This window comes from Ochotona princeps, chromosome 4 (genome assembly GCF_030435755.1).
Source record: "Ochotona princeps isolate mOchPri1 chromosome 4, mOchPri1.hap1, whole genome shotgun sequence".
NCBI classification, from domain to species: Eukaryota; Metazoa; Chordata; class Mammalia; order Lagomorpha; family Ochotonidae; genus Ochotona; species Ochotona princeps.
The window spans coordinates 26,740,962-26,767,240 of record NC_080835.1 but is presented as its reverse complement, the minus strand read 5'-3'; the positions used below and the strand labels follow the sequence as shown (position 1 = coordinate 26,767,240).

At 41.1% G+C, this 26,279-nt stretch overlaps 1 protein-coding gene across 7 annotated transcripts in view; it reads left to right on the top strand.

Moving 5' to 3' along the window:
* Positions 1–26,279, top strand: part of HIPK3 (homeodomain interacting protein kinase 3) — a 123,312-nt gene that overhangs the window by 86,521 nt on the left and 10,512 nt on the right. For all 7 annotated transcript variants that reach the window (XM_058663196.1, XM_004585418.4, XM_058663195.1 and 4 more), the window contains exons 3-8: positions 3,675–3,798; positions 16,065–16,184; positions 17,081–17,167; positions 17,597–17,781; positions 20,482–20,641; positions 21,007–21,130. In XM_058663196.1, the coding sequence (XP_058519179.1) occupies positions 3,675–3,798; positions 16,065–16,184; positions 17,081–17,167; positions 17,597–17,781; positions 20,482–20,641; positions 21,007–21,130 (800 nt within the window). The remainder of the gene's footprint in view (positions 1–3,674; positions 3,799–16,064; positions 16,185–17,080; positions 17,168–17,596; positions 17,782–20,481; positions 20,642–21,006; positions 21,131–26,279) is intronic.

The following is a 26,279-nucleotide window of genomic DNA, read 5'->3' as shown; positions in this document are numbered from 1 at the left end:
AGCCTTATGTATGCTGGAATGTTATTCATCAATAAAGGCAGTCGAAGTCTTGATACATACCACAATATGGCTGCACATTGAAAACATTGAATTTACCCATGAAAGATAAGCTGTTATGATACTCCATTTATATGAAATTGTTTAGAATAGGGAAATTCATAGCAAGTGTGTCTGTCTAAGGATGTGGCAGTAGAGAGAATTCAGGAGTGATGTTAGTAAATACTGGGACTCTTTTGAGGTGGTTTAAGCAACCTAAAATTGTGAGGGCTATGCAGTTCTTTGTACAAAACCCCTTCAACTGTAACACTTCAATGGATGACATGTAAATCATATCTCAGTAATCTAATATTTAGCTGGAAACAGCATCAAAGTACAATTAAGTAATCCCTCTTCTGAGTATGTGCCCAAAAAGATGTGAAGTTGCATATTTTATCAGATATCTGCTGCACCATGTTCATTATGTCATTTTAAGCAATTATTGACATACTCATCGAGCATGTTAATCAGATGAATGGATAAAGAAAATGTGGAATATGGAATAGAATACTATTCAACCATAAAAAGAATGAAATCCTGACATTTCTAGTAAAAGAGTGGAATTAGAAGATATTGTTAAAAGAGAAAAGGCACAGAAACACTTGTTTCTAGGAACTAAAGAAAACAGGCCTCAGTGTGAACACAGAATGTTAATTACCGGAATGTGGAAAGGTGTGAGGGATAACGGGGAGCTTATCTTTAAAAATGGAGAAGGTTCGGAAGGTTGGGTATGGCTTATGGGTTGTGACAAATATATTAATATAAGATTTAGTACAGAGCTGGGATGGGCTATACGGACACTCTTCACATAGTTCTATAGTTTGTATTTTGAGGATTTGAAACTTTCAAAGCAGTGCCTCTGTACTTGCCTCTACCTCAGCAAAAATAATCTGACTACAGTAGTTTACGCTGGATGACTGTGCTGGTTGCTCGTCTTCACATTAGTGTTGCCTTTCTCTGGCTGTTCTGAAGCCCAAAGGTGAAGAGACACACCCAGATAGACTCTTGCAGAGGAGTGTTACTGTGAGAGGCCTGGATGACGGTACCTTCCATTCTCACTGGACGTCAGTCTCTGGCACAGTCATCAGCTCCTGGCCCTTAGCTTCGTCTTGTCGGAAATCATGTGGTCAGGGTTTCAGACACAACTGGACCTAGGTTGTTCCGTCACTGAAGAATATCAACGTTGATGAGAAGTGAAACTGTTAGGTGGAACAGATATTTCTGTTGTCCTTACCATTATCTATATGTGGAAGAACTACACTGGTGCCCATATTATGACCAGTATTTTCTTGATGAACATGAAATTGATACACAATTTTGTAATTTATTCACATTCAGAAAGATAAACCAGGGTCTCTATCTCTAAGAAAAGAGAAATTTTCTAAAACTAGACTTCCTTAGTTTCTGAGTTGAGGCGTCCTTTTTTCTAATAGAACTGGGTTTGTTCTCCCAATAATTAAATATTTGGCTTTAAAAAATGGAGCAGTGCAAATAAAATGTTACATTAATAGCCATGTTTTTCAGCAAGTCTTACATTTTGTTTGAGGAATGCTAACATTCTTTTCTAGTGCTCTAGTGAATGTCAGAAAAAGAGTACTGCTTACTTGACTTACATTTTACATTACATTTTATATGATTGCTTTGTGATTTTATTTTTTTGTATCTTTTCTAAAGACTGATAGATATCTCTGATCTGCTGATTCACTCCCCAAACACCTGCAACAGCTGGGGCAGGGCCTGATGCAAGCCAGGAGTCAGGAGCTTACTTTTGGCCTTCTAGATGGATGTGTGAGACACGGCTACTTGAAGCATCACCTGCTGCCTCTGAGGCTGCACATCAGCCGGGAGGGGGAATCAGCAGTGGAACTAAGAGCTGAATTCAGGCACTTTGATGTGGGATGACCATCAGGACTTTGCTCTTGATAAATTTGGGTTTGTGAAAGTTACTTATTTATTTCAAACAGGGATTCAGAGAGAGAGAGAGAGAGAGCGAGAGATCGAGAGAGAGAGAGAGAGAGAGAGAGAGAGAGAAAATAGTCTTCCATCTTCTGGATAACTCTCAGTTAGCTGCAACAATCAGATCTGTCCTGTTCTCCCGTGTGGGTGGCAGGGACTCAAGTACCACGGTGGGGATATGAACCTAAGAATTTGAAGTTCTCACAGGTCATACCTGGAAAGACTTGCTGATCTGAGCAAATATACTAAATAACCATTGACTAAAATAGGAATCCAGTAATCTGTAGCCATGCAGGGAAGTAAATGAATTAATTGGACGTTTGTAGGAAATGGATTATGTTTCAGACTTCACAAAACTTCATTATAAAGGATAAAGGAAGAAATTAGTGGTGGAGAAATCAGATACTGTATTACTCATTAATGATGAAACATACTGACCTTGTGAACACCTAATAAAATATAATAATTAAGCATTATTTCTGTGATGCCACTGACAAAGATTCATAACCTGAGTCCAATAATGGAGTAACATCAGACAAATCCACACTGAAGGACATTTTTGCCAATATTTATGCCAAGGTCATGGCAGTTAATGAAAGGGTGAGGGAGTGAGTCCATATTGAAAAAATGAAAGCACAGCTAAATGCAGTGCGTGAAGAATCATGGCAGACGACCCGAATCTTTTTGTTAAATGGCTAGAAAGGACATTATTAGTACGCTTGTCCATGATTTGGATGTTGTCTGAGTCCTAGATGGTGGAGACGGATTAGTGTTCTTTGGCTAATCTTGATAGTTTGTTGTGGTTGTGTAAGAGATCGTCCTTGTTTGTAGGAAACAAAGAGTGAGTGAAAATTATTCTCAAGAGACTTAAGAAAAAAATTTTTGTTGTGCCATTTTTGCAACTTCTTTGTAAGAATGAGATTGTTTTAAAATTTGATAAGTTCCTCATATACACAAAAAATCTGAGGTAGCTGCTACGTGTATGTTTTCGTTTAGACAGCTTGCGTGGGAGCTTTCTTATGGGATGAAACTCCTCAGGGGAAAGCCTTTTGGGGTAGAGACATAATTTATCTGGGAACAATAGAATTTCCAAACAACCAAACCCCACCAAGTGCTAAAATGCCTAGGGACTGTATCATTAAATGCTACGTTGTTCTCTTTTAAAAAACCAAATACTTTTGAACTTGTTTTGTCTATTTCAATGAGTGTGAATCCTCATTCTGAGTATTATTGTGTTATGAGACAGTATCTGAGCTACTTTTAGCTTTTGAGGGTCTGATTTTGTTTTGCTTTTATGTCTGTCACCTGTTACTGTCTGTTTTCATCTCTGTTGATGTCTTGGTGTGTATTTAATAGTTAGCCAGTTCTCTTTCTTAGTGTGTTATTTCTAGTCTGATAGTCTCAAAATAAGATCTTTTTTTTCTTCTTTAAAATGTTATATTAATAAAAATATAAGGGAAAAGAAGAAAGGATTTTGGTAAAGATATTTCATCGTAGGAATTTTATATTCATCATGCTGTTTTTCAGTTTAATTCAAAATTATTGTTAGATTTTAAGTAGTTCTTTATAACACTGCATATAGGAAGTTATTTTGCTCTTACTAACATTTCTTACAATGTTAGATGAAATCAAGTATTTTTAAAGAAAAACCACCCTAATTGTTCTTGTTTCTTAAATTTCAGAGCTCCAGAGATTATATTGGGGTTGCCATTTTGTGAAGCCATAGACATGTGGTCATTGGGATGTGTGATAGCAGAATTATTCCTTGGATGGCCGCTCTACCCAGGAGCCTTGGAGTATGATCAGGTAACCCGGAGGAATTCCTGGAATGCATGATTGCAGTGCTATAATGTCTATGAAGGTATTTGTAAAATAAAGCACAAGGGCCTGGCATGGTAGTCTGCTGGCTAAAGTACTTGTCTTGCATGTGCCAGGATCCCATATGGGTTCCGGTTCATATCCTGGCTGCTTCACTTCCTGTGTAGATCCCTGCTTGTACCTGGGAAAGCATCTGAGGTCAGCCCAAAAGCCTTGGGACCTGCACCCATGTGGGAGACCCGGAAATTCCTGGCTGCTGGCTTGAATTGACTCAGATGCAGCCAGCTGTTGTGGTCACTTGGGGAGTTAAGCAGTGGATGGAAGTTCTTTCTCTCTGTTTTTGTTCTCTCTGTAAATCTGATTTTACAATAAAAATAAGTAAAAAAATTTTTTTTTAAAATAAGACACAAACCCCAGGATTTTTAAACTTTTGTTAGGCTTTAAATACTTTTGTAATGCTAGAGTCAGTATTGATAGGTAAAATTATAATCCACAGGCCCCAAACCAGTCTTTGTAAATTTTTGTACCATGTGTTTATGCTATAGACATAGAAATGGCTGGATTGTGTTCATCTCATTTATCATGCTTTGCTTTGCGCTATCTATGAAATGCCAGCCATGCGTAAGGAGTCGAAGATCCTACAAGGCAGTAGCTGTTTTTGCTGATTTTCTTTTTAAGAGGATAGCTGCCATGTTCTTGTTTAATATAGTGATTAGCATCTGTTTTTTGGTCTGGCATAAGTTATTTAGCTATTTGGGCCTAACCTATTTTGTTTTTGGTTGTTTCTTAAAATTTATTTATTTAAAAGGCAGAGTTCCAGTGGGGTGGCAGGGAGAGTAATAGAGAAATCTTTCATCCACTGGTTCACTCCCCAAATGGCTGCAATAGCCAGGAGTCTGCCAGGTGGAAGCCAGGGGCTAGGAGCTTCATCTGGGTATCTCACATGCATACAGAAGCCCAAAGGACTTGGACCACCTTCCAGTCCTTTCCTGGATCATTAACAGGGAGCTGGATTAGAGGTGGACCTGCTGGGGCTTGAACTGGCTCCCATTGAGTGCTGGTGCTGTGGGTGGTGGCTTTACCTACTATGCCCCTGCACTGGCTTGATTTTCAGTTGCAAATCAGCAACCGTTATTGGTTTTGAGCATTCATAGCCCAGACATTTGACACCTTCAGTTTCCTCAACTGGTTTTGAATGGTGCTGAAAGTATATTTAATAATATTTAATGATTCTCAGTAGATAGAGTTCAACAAATTACCTCAGGAAGCAGTTTTTAATGGTGTTTCCAGGCATGTTCATTAGCCTTCATAGGCCAATACAGTATTGCTTCAGCCTTGACTTTAATGCCAGAATTTTTGGTGAAATTGTCATCTTTTGTCATTTTATTCATTATTCTTTTTGCTTTTGCTTTTTTATCTTAATTTTTTTCCTAACAAGGTCATTGCATTTTTTAAAGATTTATTTATTTTTATTGGAAAGTCAGATATACAGAGAGGAATATCTTCACATCCACTGGCTCACTTCCCAAGCAGCTGCAGTGCTTGGAGCTGAGCCAATCCGAAGACAGGAGCCAGGAGCTTCCCCCTGGTCTCCCACGTGGGTGCAGAGTCCCAAGGCTTTGGGCCGTCCTCGACTGCTTTCTCAAGCCACAAGCAGGGAACTGGATGGGAAGCAAGGCTGACATCGGCACCCATATGGGATCCAGGCGCATACAAGGCAAGGACTTTAGCCATTAGGCTACCATGTTGGGCCCAAGGCCATTAATTGTTTGGTGTTCATTACAGGAGCAAGGAAATGGGGATTGTGGGGCCTCTGGTAGGGATGGAAAGGATCAGAGAGGGGTGGGAGAGGTGAAAGGGAGAAGAGAGGATACTTTTAAGAGTTTTTGTTTCTTTGTTTGTTTGAAAGAGTTATGGTGAGGGTGGGGAGTCTGAGGGCATCTTAGAGAGCCTTCCATCCACTGGTTACACTGGACCAGACTAAAGGCAAGAACATGGAACTGCAGTGGGGTCTCCCACAGAGCTGACAGGGGCCTGAGGACTTGGGCCATCTTCCAGTGATTTCCCAGCACCTTAGCAGAGCAGCCAGGACCCAGGTTGTCACTATTAGGGGATGGCAGCATTGTGAGGGTGGCTTAACCTATTGCACCTTCAGCATCTCCCTTATTAAGGAGATGTATACTCATATACTCAATGTCTACAGATTGGTTATTAATTTTATCTTTCTATAATTGGCTTACTGGGGATAAATATTTTAATCTAGTAATGTTAACTAACTTTTACCAAGAAAATTGGAAAATATAACATTAAATATAATCATACAATGTGTTTTACCTTAATTCTGATCTTCAGGGCTTGGGTTTCTAAATCAAAAGCAGAGGCCAAGTGTTGTGATGTGGCAGATAAAGCTGCCACCTGATACCTTCATCCCATGACACTGGTTCTAGTCCTGGCTACTCCACTTCTGCTGTGACTCCGCACTGATTTGTCTGGAAAGACAGCCAAGTGACTCAGCTACTTCTACTCCTTAATGCCTTTGGGAGACCTGGATGAAGCTGGCTTTGACCTGCCCCAGCCCTGATGATTGTAGTAATTTGGGGATAGAACTGTCAAATGGAATCCCTCTTTCTCTAATTCTGCCTTTCAAATAAATTATGTCTTTCCAAAAGCAAATACAATGAGTGGCTAACACTGTGGTTTAGTAGGTTGAGCCTTACTGTGCTGCTGGTATCCCACATGAGCCCAGTCTGAATCCTGGATGCTCCACTTCTGATTTGGCTCCCGGTTTACAGCCTGGGAAAGCTGCTGAGGATGGCTCAAGTCCTTAGGCCCCTGCACTCATGTGGGAGACTCGGAGGAAGCTCTGGGCTCCAGCTCTGGGCCAGGGTGGCCAAGCTCGAGCCATTACCGCAACAAGGAGAGTGAAGTCTGTACATCTCCTTTTCTCTAACTCAGCCTTTCAGATAAAAAATAAAATGAATATTTAAAAAATATATATAGGGCCCGGCGGCGTGGTCTAGCGGCTAAAGTCCTCGCCTTGAAAGCCCCGGAATCCCATATGGGCGCCGGTTCTAATCCCGGCAGCTCCACTTCCCATCCAGCTCCCTGCTTGTGGCCTGGGAAAGCAGTTGAGGACGGCCCAATGCATTGGGACACTGCACCCGTGTGGGAGACCTGGAAGAGGTTCCAGGTTCCCGGCTTCGGATCGGCGCGCATCGGCCCGTTGCGGCTCACTTGGGGAGTGAATCATCGGATGGAAGATCTTCCTCTCTGTCTCTCCTCTGTATATATCTGGCTGTAATAAAATGAATAAATCTTAAAAAAAAAATATATATATATATATATAAAAGGATTATGAGAGGTAACTAATTTGAAAGACTAAAAATTCCTGTGATAGCTCTAAAAGCCATTTAATATTAATCGTAGATGTTGCTATTGATTTTAATCTCGTCTCAGCTTTCAATGAAACTTGTTTTTTAGGTTGCATGTTCTGTATTCTCTGCCTTTCCTCTTCATTGTTGAAGATGTTTTTCAAATTTTCCATACGTCCTGGTTTCCCTAGGGTTGCTTGCCAACTTACTGACTGTGGTGTAGATGCCTGCAGCCACCATAGAACCAGTAGTGTGACCAGAGACTCCCATAATCCTCCAGCTACTGAAGTACTGAGATGCCCCTCCAGGGCTGGAAATACACCTATGACTCTGTGAATGACAACTTAGGACATGTGCGGCTTCCTGCACCAGGGCACCCTCTACTGGCAGTTTCCAGTTAATTTGTCCTCCTTGTGCAGTTTAAACTTCAGCATTCTAGTCTTTTTTTTTTTTTTTTTAAGATTTATGTGTTTTTATTACAAAGTCAGATATACAGAGAGGAGGAGAGACAGAGAGGAAGATCTTTCGTCTGATGATTCACTCCCTAAGTGAGCGCAACGGCCAGTACTGCGCGGATCCGAAGCCCGGAACCAGGAACCTTTTCCAGGTCTCCCACATGGGTGCAGGGTCCCAAAACTTTGGGCTGTCCTTGATTGCTTTCCCAGGCCACAAGCAGGGAGCTGGATGGGAAGTGGAGCTGCTGGGATTAGAACCGGCACCCATATGGGATCCCAGCGCGTTCAAAGCGAGGACTTTAGCTGCTAGGCCGCGCCACTGGTCCCAGCATTCTAGTCTTGAACAGCTTATGTTGGTACTGAAAATGACCCCAGATGTTATCTAATTACCGCTTCCCTCCCATTTTATGAGGAAGAAATCTGAGGCCCAGGAAAGGTAGCTAATTCATCAGAAGTCATAATGGTTATTTTAAAAACAAAACCCTGCTTCAAACATTGTATCTCTTAAGTTCTACAATGGGCAACTTTTTAAAAAAGTAAGACATGTATTGTCCAGTATAGATTTAACAGTATTTTTCAGACTGGATATTACTTTAATTCCAAAAGTTTGACATTTTTCTTTAAAGTATGATATCCATAGTTGGATAGATATGAATTTAGTGTCTTCTTTAACTTAACAACAACAGAAAAAGTTACTTTTTGTAAATGAATATGGATGAAGGTATGGTCATTCTTATTTTGGCTCTAATCTTTGAGAGAATATATGCTCATTTTTGATGATGTTTGCTCTTTAGGCTTTGGTAAATGTTTATTTTTAAGATAAGGAAGCTACTATCTTGGTAATTTATTTTTTTCTTAAGGCCTAAATTAGTTTGGCACACACAAGTGCTTTTGTATGTTTTTTTAAATCTCCACTGGTTTTTTTCCTTAAAAATATTTATTAATATGTTTGATTTTAATAGTTTCCCCCTTCTCCCTAGATTTTAATCACTTAATTTAGGGTGTGCAAGAGCCACACTTATCTGTGTCTTCTGTTCCCTGTTCCAGTAAACAGCTGATACCACTGCAGTTCGGGTACAGGGACTTTAATTAGTTTGTTTTGTTTTGCAGAGGCAGTGCAATAGGCAATATTATTATTATTACTGAACGCTTTGATGTGGCTAACACTATACTTAACCCTGTATGTGAACTCATTTAATGCTCACAGCTACTTTGTGAGGAACATATTGCTATTGCCTCTGTTTTATGGATGACAAGACAAGGGTGTGGAGATGTCAGTGAGTAGCTGGCTCAGAAGTCTGATCCAGGCCTTCTGCATCCAGCAGCTGTTAGCAGTGGACCACATGTACTCTGGTGGATGGATTCTCCCAAGGCAGGGGCCTAGGTCCGTCGGCCCAGCTGCATCCTGCTCTCGTTTGACTCTTGGCTCTGGCACTGGCTGCTTTTGAATTCCATTTTATCCCCACAGCTGTCAGTCTCCTGTCCCTGGAAAAGGGTTTTCAATCTCTGTGTTCATTTCTTCAAATCTTTCAACCTCAGGATTGAATTCTAGGAGGGATCAGTAGCCCATGCTAGTTTGTCTTTTCCCTTTTTTAAACATTTATTTATTTTTGTTACAAAGTCAGATATACAGAGAGAGAAGGAGAGACAGGGAGAAGATCTTCCATCTGCAGGTTCACTCTCCAAGTGGCCACAATGGCTGGAGCTGAGCAGATCCAAAGCCAGGAGCCAGGAGTTTTCAGGATTCCATGTGTGTGCAGGGCCCCAAGGCTTTGGGCTGTCCTCGGCTGCTTTCTCAGGCAACAAGCAGGGAACTGGATGGGAAGTGGTGTGGCTGGGACATGAACTGGTGCCCTTATGGGATCCAGGAACATGCAAAGTGAGGACTTTAGCTACTGGGTCATTGTGCTGGACCCTGTCTTTTTTTTTTTTTAATTATGTATTGAGATTTATACAGATAGAAGATCAAGGAGTGAGAGAAAGAGGAAGAAAGAGAGACAGAGAGAAAAGAGATGTTTCCATCTATTGGTTCACTACCCAAAAAGAAGGAGACAATATGGGAGCTCTCCTCTTGTTTTCTACCCAGATGACCACAGCAGATAGGGCTGGGCCAGGCTGAAGCCAGGAGCTAGCAGCTGTTTCCAGGTCTCTCACTTGGTTGGAAGAGACCCAAATACTTGGGTCATCTTTCTTTGCTTCTCCCAGGCAGAGAGAGCTAGAGAGGGAGCTGGTTTAGAAGCGGGGCTGCTGATACTTCAACCATTGCCCATATAGTATGCCAGCATCACAGGCAGTGGCTTAACCTATTGTAACACAATGCTGGTTCAGAAACCAGCCCCAAGCTTACCATTATTATTTTTTTAAAGGTCTGGTTATTTATTTGAAAGAAAGAGAAAATTTTTAATTATTTTAATGTTTTATTTGTTTATTTTTATGCAGAAGACAGGCTTACAGGGAGAAGGAAAGACAGAGAGGGAAAGATCCTCATCTGATTTTCATTCCCCAGTTGGCTACAGCGACCAGAAATGAGCTGATCTGAAGCCAGAAGCCAGGAGTTTCTGCCGGGTCTCTCACGTGGATGAAGGGTCCCAAGTACTTGGACCATCCTCCGTTGCTTTGCTAGACCATAAGCAAGGAGTTGGATGGGAAGTGGACCATCTGGGACACAATCTGGTGCCTGTATCGGATGCTGGCACTTGCAGGTGGAGGATTAGCCTGTGAACTATGGTGCCAGTCCAGAAATAGAGAACTCTTTCATCTCCTAGACTTCACTCCTTAAGCATCGGCAGTTGCCAAGGCTGAGCTGCCAGGTCAAAACCAGAAGCAGATTTCCAGGCACTCAGATATGGGATGTGAGTGTCCGAAGTGGTGAACTAACATACTGTGCCACAGCGTCCACCCCATATCATTTTATCATACTGTGTTCAAATATTATCTTTTAAAATTTCTGTTTTGCTTGTACCAATAACATTCCATTAACAATAAGTATGTTTTTTTTTTAAAGATTTATTCAGTTTATTACAAAGTCAGGTATACAGAGAGGAGGAGAGACAGAGAGGAAGATCCTCCGTCTGGTGATTCACTCCCCAAGTGAGCCGCAACGGCCAGTACTGCGCGCTGATCCGAAGCCGGAAACCAGGAACCTCATGGGTGCAGGGTCCCAATGCATTGGGCTGTCCTCAACTGCCCTCCCAGGCCACAAGCAGGGAGCTGGATGGGAAGTGGAGCTGCCGGGATTAGAACCGGCTCCCATATGGGATCCCGGGGCGTTCAAAGCGAGGACTTTAGCCGCTAGGCCACGCCTCCGGGCCCATAAAGTATGTTTTTTTAAAAAATTTTTTTGCGAGAAAGTGGTACAGAGGACTACACATTTACTTCCCAATTTTGCCTGCAGAGCTGAGCCTTTGTCAGGCCAAAGCGGGGGGAGCTGGGCATGAGTCTGGATTTTCCACATGGAAAGCAAGGACTCAGTTATATAAGCATCAGCATTTCCTGTTAGGGTGTGCATCCGTATGAAGCTGAACTTGGGCTTCTTAACTGCTGTATTACATCCATGCCTGGAGTTTCTTTATGTCTTTTAACATATACCTGTTTTATTTATAGAGGACAAAGTCAACCAACTGGGAAAATTCAGTGCCACACAAGCAAGCAGTTCTGTTTTATACTTGTTGTAATAGCTTCAGAATGAGAAAAATCTAAAACTAACTGAGCCAAAAGGAAAATAGATTGTCACAATCAGAAATTTTAGCATTTCCCTCAGGGTCAATAGAATAGAAAAAAAAGTCATGACGACTATAGAAGGCTTGAATTCATGGCTGAGCTGACCCCGTCACACGGACAGCACCCTGTACCCAGAACTTAAGATTCCTGCATTTCAGGTTCATATGAAACATTTGCTGAAGTAAAGAATTCGGAAATATGTTGTAACGTATTTGTTTCTTAATTCTCATTGATATGTCTTTTTTTTAAAGATTTATTTTTTTATTTATTTGGAAGGCACAGTTACAGAGAGGAGTAGAACCAGGGAGAATCTTCCATCCATTGGTATGCTCCCCAAATGGTCGTAATGAACAGGGCTGGGCCAGAGCAAAGGCAGGAGTCACGAGCTTTGGCATCTTCCCCGCAGGTGCAGCAGCCCAACCACTTAGGCCATCCTCTCTTGTCCTGCCACGTGCGTTAGCAGGGAGCTGGAACAGAAATGAAGCTGGAAGAAATGCTGGGACTTAACCTGGCATGCATATGGGATGCCAGCATTACAGGAAGAGGCTTAGCTTGCTATGCCCTATATGTCCAGTCTTTATTTAGCTTCCTCGTGCAACGTAGGTTTTTTTTTCCCTGCTTAAAGAGAAAGTAAGAGAAAAAAACCAAAACGAACAACAGCAACAAGAGAACCAGTTCTTGATTATAATATTGTAAGAGTTGAGTCTCTGCTCTTCATTCACTGGAAACATAGCAGGCAAAGTGGCAGACTGAAAGTCATAAATGGAGCATCTTCCTTTCTAAAGAGTTATTTATTTTTATTGGAAAGGCAGATAGATATACAGAGAGGAGGAGAGACAGAGAGGAAAATCTTCCATCCGAAGATTTTCACCAAGCGGCCACGACGGCTGGAGCTGAGCCAATACGAAGCCAGGAGCCAGGAGCTTCTTCTAGGTCTTCCATGCGGGTGCAGGGTCCCAAGGCTTTGGGCCATCCTTGATTGCTTTCCTAGGCCACAAGCAGGGAGCTGGATGGGAAGCAGGGCTGTCGGGATTAGAACCAGTGCCCATATGGAATCCTGGTGCGTTCAAGGCGAGAACTTTAGCCGCTAGGCTATCACGCTGGTCCCACATCTTGCTTTCAAAGGCTGGTCAGGCGTGTGAACAGTCGTAAATTCAAGGCCAGAATCGTTTTGGAACTTTATTTGCCACTTTGGTCTTGGTGTATTGTGTTTTGTTTGTGTGATATCATTCAAAATCCTCGGGCATATCAATTGCTATATTCTTTGTGCTCTTCTAGCAAGTTATGTTCTTTTTTTACAGTGTCTCTTTTAGCTTAACCAGAATTTGTATGTTTAAATATTTATCTTTTCTAGTGAATTATGTGCTTTTGAAGATTGAAATCATGTTTTATTCATCTGCGTGTGTTCAGCATCTGACACATAGTAGATGCTCTGTATATTTTTGTTGAAATTGAATCGTTGATGGCTTTCCTATCTGATGTTTTGGTGCCAAACTAAGGATCTTTTTCTGCATTTTATGTTTGGTTCAAATCAGGTGTTTATGGGTGGTGCTATGGCATAGTAGGTTAAAGTTCTGCCTGCAGCACTGGCATCCCATGTGGCTGCCAGTTCAAGTCCCAGCTGCGCCACTTCTGTTCCAGCTCCCTGCTTATGGCATGGCAAAGCAGCAGAGAATGGCTCTAGTCCCTGGGCCTCTGCACTCACTTGGGAGACCTGAAAGAAGCTCAAGCTCCTCCCAGCTTTCAGATCAACTCAACTATGATGAGTGAACCAGCAGATGAAAACTCTATCTTTTCTATAACTGTGCCTTTCAAATAATAATAATAAAAAAAACTTCACATAAGGTATTTAGGTAATTTCCAGATGGGAGATGAGGGAATGGAATGGTGCTGAAATGAAACTAATCTGTAATGTACAGATGTGGGGGAACAAACATTATTGTCAGGAGGTTCACAATATAGTAAGAACGACTGATATCTAAAACTTACAGTGTTGCACATGCATTAAAGTTGTTGTGGTTTCAGTGATGTTAGCACAGAGGATGGTAATTACCTTTGCTTGGGGTCATCAGGAATAGCTTTATAGAAAAGATTCTCTAACTGGACCTGGAAGAAGGAATAAAGTTTGTCAGATGGATATGCTGGAGGAGAAAATAGGTTTGCTAGTACGTCAGAATTAGAGGAAAGAGGAACTGGCCAGGCAAAGTTCAGCCAGATATGGATGAGGCTGGAGTATAGAAGAAGGGAAGTGGGCAGAGGACCTATATGCCAATGATGGGAGGTTTGGAAATGATCCTGTAGGTAGCAGAAGTTTGTTAATTGATTTTATAGAAGGGAGCACCAATCAGGTTTGTGTTTTGCCAGAATTACCGGTAGCAATATGAATAATGAGTTAGAGTGAGAGGATGGTGACATTGGGAGAACCTGGAGGCAGATTGAGTAAAAGAGAAGGCTGTGAAGTTGTCTCAGAATTGAAGACCTCAGGCAGGGAAGGATAGGAGGGGTTGATTATGAAAGATGTCGATGTGGTAAAATTGTTAGGATTTTCAGTTTGGGGAGAGATGACAGAGAGGAGAGGTACTTGTCTGGGAAAAAGGGCATGTTTCTTATTTCGGTGGTGGTGCTGTTCTAATCAGAGAAGAAACTAGCAAGGATGTGCAGACCTGGAGGGCAGGCGTTAATCTGCTGGGGTGGGTAGGCACTTTTGATAAGCAGTTGGGTTTCTGAGCTCAAGATACAGATTTAGAGGTAACACTGGGCCTTCATGATTGCTAAAGGAAATAAGACAGATTTCCGGAGAGCAGTGTTTTGTTTTATTTGTTAAGTTTTTTTGTTTGTTTTAGATTTTATTTATTTTTATTAGAAAGTCAGATTTACAGAGAGAAAGAGAGACAGAGAGAACCTTCCATCCATTGATTCACTTCCTAAGTGGCCATAATGGTTGGAGTTGAGCCAGGAGCCGAAGCTGGGAGCTTCTTTCAGGTTTCCCAGGTGGATGCAGGGTCCCAAGGCCTTGGGCTGCCCTTGAATGCTTTCCCAGGCCACAAGCAGGGAACTAGAAGGGAAGTGGAGCAGCTGGAACACGAACAGGTGCCCATATGGGATCCCGTTGCACGCAAGGCAAGGATAAGCCACTAGGCTACTGCGCTGGGTCTGAGAGCAGTGTTTTACAAAGAAAAATGAAGAGAGGAAGTTTAGGGTATCTAAATGTAGGAAGAGAACCAAAAAAGAAGGCTATCATGGGAATGGAGTAGAAAGAACTTTTAAATAAAAAGATACTGTCAGAATAAGTTAAGGGCTTACAGGTAATCATTATCTGTGTTCATTGTTAACATCATTACTTTTCTTAGCCTGTGTCATAAGGGCATTGAAGGTAAAATTGAGGCTGCGATATGTGGAGGCATGAATGGGAAGTGAAAGTTCACATGCTGTCTTAAAAAAAAAGCTTGTAAAAAAGATGTATTTATTTGAAAGGCAAAGTGACAAAGACGAGAGACAGATTTTTTTTTATCTGCTGGCTTGCTCCTCAGATAGCCACTACAGCCTTACCTGTAGCCAGGAACTCCATCTGAGTCTCCCACATGGGAGGCAAGGGCCCAGACACTTGAATCATTTCCCACTGTCTTCCCAGGCACGGTAACAGGAAGATGGATTGGAAGTGGAGTAGCTAGGATATAAACACATACCCTGCATTGCAAGTAGCGGCTTAAGGTGCTGTGCCACAATGCTAGTGCCCCCACCCCAAACACTTTTTGAAAGGCTTATTTTTTTATATATTTGAAAGGCAAAGTTGGAGAAAGAGCGAGTGTGAGCATCCCCTGGTTCACTAAGCCAAAGCCAGGAGTACAGAGCTTCTTCTGGGTCTCTCACATGAGTACAGGGCCTGATCAGGTGGACTGTTTTCCATTGCTTTTCCAGGCTTATAAGCAGGGAGCTGGGTTAGAAGTGGAGTCACCAGGACCTGAACTGGCGTCCATGTGGAATCCTGGTGTCTCAGTTGGCTTTTCCTGCTACACAGTGTTGCCTCCCATATTCCCCCATTTTTAAAAACTTTGGTTTGAGAAGCAGAGATATTGATGTAGAACTTCCAGCTGTTGCTTCATTGCTACAAACGTGTGCAGTGTCCAGGGCTCTGCCTGGTGAGAGCTCAGGCTGAGAACTCAACTTGGGCTTCCTGGGGCCAGCTTTATGGTGCAGTGGGTTTAACTGCTGTTTTCCATGTCTGCATCCAGTATCGGTGCAAGTTCAAATCCTGACAGCTCTACTTCTGATCCAGTTCTCTGCTAGGGTGCCTAGGGAAGTGGTGGAAGGTGGCCCAGGTGCTTGGGCACTTGCACCCACATAGGAGATCTGGATAGGTTTTCAGACTCCTGCTTTCAGCCTGGCCCAGCCTCAGCCCCTGGTGTTGCAGACATTTGGGGAGTGAGCCACAGATGAGTGACCTCTCTTTCCTTCTCTCTAATTCTGCAGTTATTTTGGGTATGCCCTCTGTCTTTCCTTAAAGCATTCCTTTGTTGTGGTACTCAGAACATTGTTTTCTTATGTGTTCCTCACTAGATTATCAATTTCTTAATACTATAGGTATGTCTTTTTATTCCCAATCAAACTAGCCTAGTATGTAGGTATTTAATTAAAATAAGTGTAGAAGTGTTCAGCTAAAATTACTTATGAAAGAATAAGCCCTTTTGTTTTCTAAATTATTTTTCAGATTCGATACATTTCTCAGACTCAAGGTTTACCAGGAGAACAGTTGTTAAATGTGGGTACAAAATCCACGAGATTCTTTTGTAGAGAAACAGATATGTCTCATTCTGGTTGGAGATTAAAGGTAATGCATGAATAACAATAATAATAATAATAATAATAATAATAATAGAAAAGTAATTTCCTGTATGGCATATGCATGGATAATACCTTCTGTGCCCATTTTTATTTTATTGTATTTCTTCTGAACTTTAATTTTTGACCTGTCCTTTAAGAAGAAAGCTGTTCTCAAAATAATTGTGCTTATTCTGTAATGTGACAGTATCATTAGTAACTCAGCTTAAATTTTTAAAGCCTGGAATGTGTTTGTGTTGTGGTTATCTTCTCCACTCAGTTCTACTTTGTTAAGCTGTATAGAACGGGGACCAAATCATACTATGTATCTAAAGTATGTTGGGGTCTGTGGGATTGGTAAAATCTTAATGATTAGTTTTATACTTTGTTCAGGAGCTTTGTTTTGCTGAGCCTATATATAGCCTCTGAACACTTCCTTGTTTTTTTAATTCAGTGTTTTATTTTGAGAAAACATTTTTGATTTACATGATAGTAAAAGGCTTAAAGACTACTAAATGAAGAGTTCAACAAATAAAAAATAAATGATTATAGTCCAACAGGATATAAGAAAGGGCTGCAAATGATCATCAAATGAAAAGATGTTTACTCATATACATCTTTTGAATAGTCACCAGTCATTAAAATTAGTAGTATCTAATCCCTGTCACTTTGAAAAAGATTTAAAACATAGCTTAACAAACCACTCATATTTTTCGTTGCTTCTGCCAAACTATTTTGAATTTCTTTATCTTTTGAAAAGCATTTTTTTATAATTACTTTTTCAAATGAAAAGTTAGATGAGAATAGTCAATGTATTAGAATAATATGCCAAGATTGAAAGAAATAGAAATTGCATGGTGGTGGATAATAGCCTGTTATTTTTTGTTTTTTGATATACGTATTAAGACACTGGAAGAACATGAGGCAGAGACGGGAATGAAGTCAAAAGAAGCCAGAAAGTACATTTTCAACAGTCTCGATGACATAGCGCACGTGAGTACCACAGTCAGCGTTGCTACTCCTATAAGCTGAACAAGGGAAATTCGACAGATAAGCTTACAAACACATGTTGCCTGTTTTCCAAGTGTCTATAGATGTTGGTTCTAAGTTCTGCAGATGAAATTGATTCTAATATTTCAACCTCTTGTTAATTAGTCTTTATCAAAGTTTTAGTTATGCTTTTTTAAAGTATGTTTTTTTAAATGAAGAATTTCAGTATTTCTGCCATATTTTATCAGAAATAAATATTTACTTAATAAAAAAATTATTCTTGCTTGGAATCCTAATTGGTACCGCAAAAACATTTTGAGGATTGACTGTGCTAGTTTTTCTTCTTTTTCCTGTTATGATTTTCTTTTCAACTATGAGGCCTTCATCTATACCATTCCCTATGATGGCTTGAAATTTTGATTTTTTTTTTAGGTGAACACAGTGATGGATTTGGAAGGAAGTGATCTTTTGGCTGAGAAAGCTGATAGAAGAGAATTTGTTAGTCTGTTGAAGAAAATGTTGCTGATTGATGCTGAGCTGAGAATTACTCCAGCTGAGACTCTGAACCACCCTTTTGTTAATATGAAACATCTTCTAGATTTCCCGCACAGCAACCAGTATGTAACTTACTTTCTAATTCTTTAAAGTGGAAAAGTGAGTGTGGAAAAATAATAGCCATAATATCTGTTAAATTCATTAAATTGAAGTGAACTAAGACAAAAGAGGCTAAGCTAACTTGCTGAAATTCTCAGCCCAGTTAGTTGTGGAATATTTGAGCATCTGTCCGAATGGCTGTGATATCAGACTGAAAACAACAGTGAGTGCTTCTCTTCCCATGTCGCGTTTTTACATTGGTAAACAGGTGTCTATAAAAGGAAATGGTAATAGCTTTTTGTTCTAAGTCACCTTTCCCTTTCTGTAGCCCTTCAAAGTCAGTCCTCTGTTGAGTCCTGCAAACTCCAGTTTACATTTTCCTTCATACATTTTGCTTTCTTTTTCCCTCTTTCTTTTCCTCTGCATTCCAGTAAAAATAGAGGACTTTTATGGGATAGAAGAGAAGAACAAATTCTCAAACTCTAATGACCTGCTCAACTATGCAAATCTGCTTTTGTTTGTGTTTGTTTTTAAATTTGAGAGTCAGACCCAGAGTTTTCATCACTGGCACTCTCTGGGTGTCTGCCTAGGAACTCAATCCCACCTTCCCATATGGATGGCAGGAGCCAGTCCCCTGAGCTATCGCTGCTTCTGCATTGGCAGGAAGTTGGAGTCAGGAGCTGGAGCCAGGGAATGAACCTAGTCCTGCAGGGTGCAGGTCTTCTGACTGGTGTTCCCTACCTGAAGCAACTTTTACAGATTCCTTGAACCCCAGACGTCTTTTTAATGGGATGAAGAGAGTTAATGGCTTAGAATGGCTTCTGTAAATGTTTTTCTTTTTTTTAAGATTTATTTATTGCAAAGTCAGATATACAGAGAGGAGGAGAGACAGGAAGATGTTTTGTCCGATGACTCACTCCCCAAGTGGCCGCAACAGCTGGTGCTGCGCCAATCCGAAGCCGATCTGAAGCCAGGAAGTTCCTCCAGGTCTCCCACGTGCGTGCAGGGTCCCAAAGCTTTGGGCCATCCTTAACTGCTTTCCCAGGCCACAAGTAGGGAGCTGGATGGGAAGTGGAGCTGCTGGGATTAGAACCAGCACCCATATGGGATCCTGGAGCTTTCAAGGCACAGATTTTAGCCACTAGGCCACTGTGCTGGGCCCTTGTAAATGTTTTTTTGTTTTGTTTTTTGTTTTTTTTTTAAAGATTTATTCATTTTTATTGGAAAGCCGGATATACAGAGAGGAGGAGAGACAGCGAGGAAGATCTTCCGTCCAATGATTCACTCCCCAAGTGAGCGCAATGGCCGACACTGTGCCGATCCGAAGCCGGGAACCAGGAACCTCTTCCAGGTCTCCCGCGCGGGTGCAGGGTCCCAATGCATTGGGCCGTCCTCAACTGGTTTCCCAGGCCACAGGCAGGGAGCTGGAAGGGAAGTAGAGCTGCCGGGACTAGAACCGGCGCCCACATGGGATCCCGGGGCGTTCAAGGCGAGGACTTTAGCCGCTAGGCCACGCCTCCGGGCCCCTGTAAATGTTTTAAGACACGTAATGAAGTACACACAGGGACGAATCAGTACTCATTGTCACAGTTTGGCCTTCAGGCTCATAATTTCGTAAAGGCCAGTTATTTCTCCTGTGAAACACTTAAAAATCTAATGCTTCCATGTGTAATCACTTTGAAAATAACCTGATTGCCACATTTTTTATATCATGATTTTAGTGGTGGGATGTTTAAAATTTGAATTGGAGTCATAAAATTGTGTGCTCCCAGAAAGTGTTTTCAGTTGCTTTGTTGTTGTGTTAGCTTTTAATCACTGCAAGGAACTATCTGACACAAACTAACTTCACAAAACCAAGAAATTTACTTTGCTTCCAGTTTGGGAGGCTTGAAGTCCAGCAGCATAGAGTGAGCTCTAAGAATGGCCTCGTGGTTGATGGTGGCAGCTTATACTGGGAAGAAGAATTACATCTCTAACCATAGATCACTGGGGCGCCCAAAGTATAGGGTCTGTGTAGCTTCCCACTAAAATTTCCTGGGAAGTGGTGAGTAACTTGGATAGAATTCTAGGCTCCTGGCTTCAGTCTAGTCCAGCGCTGGCTGTGTAGGCATTCGGGAAAAGAACCAATGGATAAAAGATATCAGTCTCTTTCTGCCTCTTTTTCAAGTAGTTAAAAAAAATATTTAAGCATAATAAAAAAATATTTGGGCCCGGCGGTGTGGTCTAGTGGCTAAAGTCATCGCCTTGAACACACCAGGATCCCGTATGGGCGCCGGTTCTAATCCTGGCAGCTCCTCTTCCCATCCAGCTCCCTGCTTGAGGCCTGGGAAAGCAGTTGAGGACGGCCCAAAGCTTTGGGACTCTGCACCCATGTGGGAGACCTGGAGGAGGTTCCTGGCTCCTGGCTTCAGATCGGCATAGCACCAGCTGTTGCACTCACTTGGGGAGTGAGTCATCGGACGGAAGATCTTCCTCTGTGTCTCTTCTCCTCCCTCTCTGTATATCTGACTTTGTAATAAAAATAAAAAATAAATCTTAAAAAAAAAAAAATAAAAAGATATTCTAGATACTCTAAATACTTTTGCTTGGTTTGAAATTCAATCTTATAGGACCTCTAATTAGATATAAGCAGATCATTCAGAAATCAGAGTTTTTCTTTTAGAAACTAATTTTTTGTTATTGTACATTAAACTATATTAATACCTTTTACTTTTCTTTTGCAGTGTGAAGTCCTGTTTCCATATTATGGATATTTGTAAATTTCACCCAAATTCATGTGACACAAATAATCACAATAAAACTTCACTTTTAAGACCAGTAGGTTCAAGCAGTACTGCTACGCTGACAGCAAATTTTACTAAAATTGGAACATTAAGAAGTCAGGTAAAACCTTTCCCATAGTTAATCATGTGCGACCTTGAATTTTTTGATTGCACCTTTTGCTAATGAAACATGTCAAGTTTTGGCTCAGCATTTTGAAGCTGGAAGGCTGGTGAGATCTCATAATGACCATGCCAGTAAAGCTGTAAAATTTCAGGGCCACATTTGGAAATTGGCTACTAAAATTCATATATCCGCTTCCTGTCCTTCTGTGTTGCAGCTCAGTAGAATAAGGAGTTAAACTTTACCTTAATTAGTTTTCATTTTCTGAGTGCATTTTTATCCTAGAATTTTTAGGACTTTTAGGAGATGTGTCTGGTTTGCCGTTGTGGCGCCCCATGTGACGTGCCGCACATTGGCTGTTGCAGGCATTGACCACATCTGCTCACTCAGGTGTGCATCACGGAATACCCTTGCAGGCAGGAACTGCTCCGTTTGGGTGTGGAGATGCTTTTCAGCAAACACTGATCATCTGCCCGCCAGCTATTCAAGGTAAGTCTTCCATTCAAATAAAGACTGCTTTTTTATGTCCATTATTTTAAACAAATGTAGTGACCTGTTCACTAATTGAGTCGCATGGTTTTCTGCTGCATTCAGTGTGATATTTGAATTAGATTTAGGCTGTTCAGTGGCCGTGAGACTAGTGACACACATTTCTCTTTCAAGTTCTATGACAGTCCTTAACAAAGTGAGTTATGGAAGAATTGTAGTTGCAGTAGAGCCCAGCATGATAAAAATGTGTTAGTAGAAGTTAATGAGGTTTGAAAGTATTGGTATTACCGCAATAGATTTTCAGGTGAGTATAATCTGTCTTATAATATTAGACATATTGAAGTGATTGCAAATTTCATTAAAATTTTGATCAAAAGAATTTTGCCCAAAATGTTATGGTCTATTGTTATCCATTGTTGATAAAAAAAAAAATTATGGATTGGTTTGGTTTGATTCCCTTCTTTCATTAAGAGCAAATTTAATGTCCAGGCGGAAGCAGGCACTGGGCAGAGTAGTTAGGTAGGTTGCTGCTTGGGACTGCTGTGTCCCATGGCGCTGTGCGTCGGTTGGAGTTCCAATTTCACGCCTGATATCAGTATCCTGTTACTGTCAATTGTGAGAGGCAGCAGATAATGGCTGGGTCCTTGCTACACACACTTACTTCTGGTCTTAAGCCTGGCACTGCCCCAGCTACTTTAGGCATTTGGAGAATGAACAAGCTGATAGGAGATCTTTCCTTGTTTCATGTCTCTTTGCCTTTCAGAATAAAAATTGTGTGTGTGTGTGTGTGTGTGTGTGTATTTATTTATTATCCATTCAAATTGGATGAGTGGCAGAATACCTTTATAGAAACTATGAATTAGGGCCCAGCGCCGTGGCCTAGTGGCTAAAGCCCTTGCCTTGAACGCATTGGGATGCCATATGGGCGCCGGTTCTAATTCTGGCAGCTCCTCTTCCCATCCAGCTCTTTGCTTGTGGCCTGGGAAAGCAGTCGAGGACGGCCCAATGCTTTGGGATCCTATACCTGTGTGGGAGACCTGGAAGAAGTTCCTGGCTCCTGGCTTCGGATCGGCATAGCATCAGGTGTTGCGCTCACTTGAGGAGTGAATCATCGGACAGAAGATCTCTCTCTCTCTCTCTCTCTCTCTCTCTCTCCTCCTCTCTGTATATCTGACTTTGTAATAAAAAAAATAAATCTCTTTAAAAAAAGAAAGAAACCATGAATTAAATCACCAAGAAATGGGAAATGTCTTAGCAAATCTTAGGGGATAGTCAGGTATGTGTTTCTACTGAACTGAGTCCTGTTGTATTTTATTGAACTATTTAAGTAACAAAAAATTATGTAAAGCAGTAAGTTTGACATGGTTCACTAGTGACAAGAGATATTTTAACAGGTTAAGTCACAGTTCCGGAGACAGATATAGAGGGAGGGAGGGAGAGAACTTTGATCTGCTGGTTCACAATCCAAGTAGCTGCCATGACTGGGCCAGACCAAAGCCAGGAGTCCAGAACTGCATCTGAGACTCAGGTGTGTGACAGGGATTCAGGCACTTGAGCCATCTTCTGTATTTTCTCAGGCCAATTAGTAGGGAGCTGGGTCAGAATTGGAGCAGTCAGAAAAGTGGAGTCCGAGGCAGTGGCTCTCCTTGGTATCACCACAACACTGACCTTCTGATGCTAGTTTTCATCAATTAATTAAATAAAATCTGGAAAACATGATTTCAGTTCCTATTTAATTGCACAAATTTATGATCTATACTAGCAGGTAGATTCTTTGTTTCTAATAATCTCTTTTTATTTTTTTCAAGATTTATGTATTTATTTCAAAGGCAGAGTTACAGAGAGAGAGTGAGCGAGTGCCAGTGTCCATCCACTGATTCGCTTCCCCAAATGGCTCCAGTGGCTGGGGCTGGATCAGCCTGAAGCCAGGAGCCAGGAGATTTCTTCTGGGACTCCCATGTAGGCGCAGGGGCCTAAACACTTGACTAATTATCTGCTCATCAGAAATACAGCAGCCAGAACTCAAGCTGTGTTGGGATCCTGGCACAGCACATGGCAACTTTACTGACTAAGCCACAGTGCCAGCCCCTTTAGTAATCTCTTCTAAGTATCACCTGAGTATACAAATATATATCACAAAGACAGGGCAGTTCCTTTTATAACCCACCTTCTGTTTATAGCATTTATGAGACATAGCTTTTTCTTTCTCTCTTGCTCATTTGTTTATTTAAAAGGTTAAATGACAGGGAAGGAGAGAGGGAGAACAATCTTGAATCCTCTGATTTACTCCCTAAATGCCTGTAATAGCCAGGGCTAGGTCGGGCTGAACGCAGGGGCAAGAAACTGTATCCAGAGCTCCCACGTGGGTGGCAGGAACCCGAGTACTTGGTTCATCCTCTGCTGCCTCCCAGGATGCATCCATCAGCAGGGAGCTGGACCTGAAGCAGAGCAGCCGGCTGTCAAACCAGGCACTTCCACAGGGAGTGGGTGCATTGCTGAGACTCAGCCTGCTGGTGTCACACTCCTTCTCTGTGAGGCAGGCTTCTGGAGAGATTTGAACAGTATTCGGAAAACATTTCAACAAAACGAGACATATCCTGTGTATTTTTATATGGCTTACACTTGATAGAAAAGTAAGTTTTTTGTAGACATAGCAGAACTTGTAACAATGACTTAAAATTGGAATAACAGAAAGATTTAGTCTCAGACTGATTAACCCATTAAATGTCAATAGCAATGCTTTTGAATTAGAATTAAAGGTGACGTGAAGCAATATTCATTGACTTATGTAACAGGTGCAGTTGCAGGACAGATCGGTGTTGTAAATGCACTCTTTCCTCCTTTATCTCTTAGAAGTGAAACCCTTCCCTTTAATCCGTCTGTCTCTGTAGAAATTCTGCATTCAGCTTCTCACCCGCACTCCCATTAGGTGGCAGTCCATTGATAGTAAACGGTTTACAATAATTGCTTTGCAGCTGTTGGATGCGGTAGTCTTAGTTCTGTTATGGTTTGTATTTTGAGATAAGCTTTTTGCCTGTCTTTTTCACTTAAAATTTTTAATGTTATTTTGGAGCCAAATGGTTAGATTGAATGTTTAGAGTATTTTAGATACTATATAAGTATATGTGGATATATACTGAATTAAAAAAGCTGTGCTTGTCTTAAATATTATTTCAGTGCAAAACTTAACTTAGCCATACTTTTCCTTAACAAATCTGAGTATAAGTCTTACATTTTAAACACCATTAGAAATTATTTAGCATCCTGAAAGGTTTTTCCTCCTTTCTGGATAAAAACTGCTTGAGTTAAATGCAGTCTACCAAAATTGTCCTCTGTTGTGCTAACACAATCTTCATAAACCTTTTATGTCCAGTTTTCCAAGGACTAAAACTATGAAGCAAGGATAAAAACGTTAGCTAATCTAATAACTGTACAGGAAGCTGAGATCCTAACCCATTTTGGAGTTGGATTGAAAATTGGATCCGAAGAGATGAAACTTGCTCACTTCTACTCATTTTAAGACACTGCTTCTTATGTGGAGAATTAAGGGCACAATGATTTTTTTTTTTAAAGATTTATTTATTTTTTTTTTTTGCAAAGTCAGATATACAGAGAGAAGGAGAGACAGAGAGGAAGATCTTCTGTCCGGTGATTCACTCCTCAAGTGACCTAGAAGCGGGCCGCCGAGATTAGAACCGGCGACCATATGGGATCCCGGCGTGTACAAGGCGAGGACTTTAGCCACTAGTCCACCATGCCAGGCACGTACAAGGCAAGGACTTTAGCCACTAGTCCAACATGCTGGGCCCGGCAAAGTGATTTTTTTTTTTGTTTAGGTTCGAGAATTTGTTCTCTCTTTATCCTTGTCAAATTAAATTCTGCTTTTTTTTTTTTTTTTTTAAAGAGAGTGTGTCTTGCCACAGCGTATCTGCACTGCCCGGGTGTACTTACATTCTGCTTCTTGGCCAAAACATGCTTCTTGGAAGGGGTAAGAAGCTCAGTTGTAAAAAAAAGAAGTAATTTTTGTAAAATTGGTTCACACCGAGCTTTTTAGACAGAATACAGAGCAGAATAACACCATAAGATACAAGTGTCTGTGAACAAAATAAACAGAACTAAGTGACATTCACCTTAGGGTAACACATATATTTGTGCAATTAAAATTTAATTTTTCAATTGGACAAGAAATAAATCACATTTCCCTCCACTTCCATTGAGGAGAACTGGCATCACTTTTATCTATAAAAATTATTTTTAAATAATTTGCTAGCTCCACTAGGCAGGAATTATTAAGTAGTGAATATATTCTCAATGTGCTTTCTGATCTTGGGGGTGTGTCTTAATATCTTGTTTGTCAAAACTCTAAGGTGTGAAACTACTTTTGCAGAACAGTGAAACGGACACAATTGACATGGCTGAATACTGCTCTCTGCTTTTCTAAGTGGTTAAACAAAACAGTAATTTTTTTTTTTTTCTGGAGTTTCAAGGGGTATCTGCTAGAATTTAGTCAAATTGGGCAAAACTTCATGTTTTTTCTTTTCCTTTTTTTTTTTTTTAAGATTTATTTATTTTATTGGAAAGTCAGGTATACATAGAGGAAGAGAGACAGAGAGGAAGCTCTTCTGTCCGATGATTCACTCCCCAAGTGACTGCAGTGGCTGGTGCTGTGTGTCAATCCAAAGCCAGGAGCCAGGAGCTCTTCCAGGTCTCCCACATGGGTGCAGAGTCCCAAGGCTTTGGGCCGTCCTCGACTGCTTTTCCAGGCCGCAAGCAAGGAGCTGGATGGGAAGCAGGGCCGCAGGGATTAGAACCGGCACCCATATGGGATCCCAGTGTGTTCAGGACGAGGACTTTAGCTGCTAAGCCATCGCGCTGGGCCCTTTCTTTTGCTTTAGACACTGAGATAAGTGTACCATTTAAAAATTTGAAAATCTTGAAATTTTCTTCTTTTATATAATGTTCTTTTATATATTCATTGAATTGTAAATTTGTGTTGCCTTTTGCTTCTGATGTTGAATGTAAGCTTCTATCACAATTCTAAAAAAGAAATTGCTAATCCTAGCTGAACATTGGCATAAAAAGAAAAATATCTGTCTGCCAGGTTGGTAGAGTTGAGTTGGAGGGACCTTTCCTCACCCTTTGCCATAGT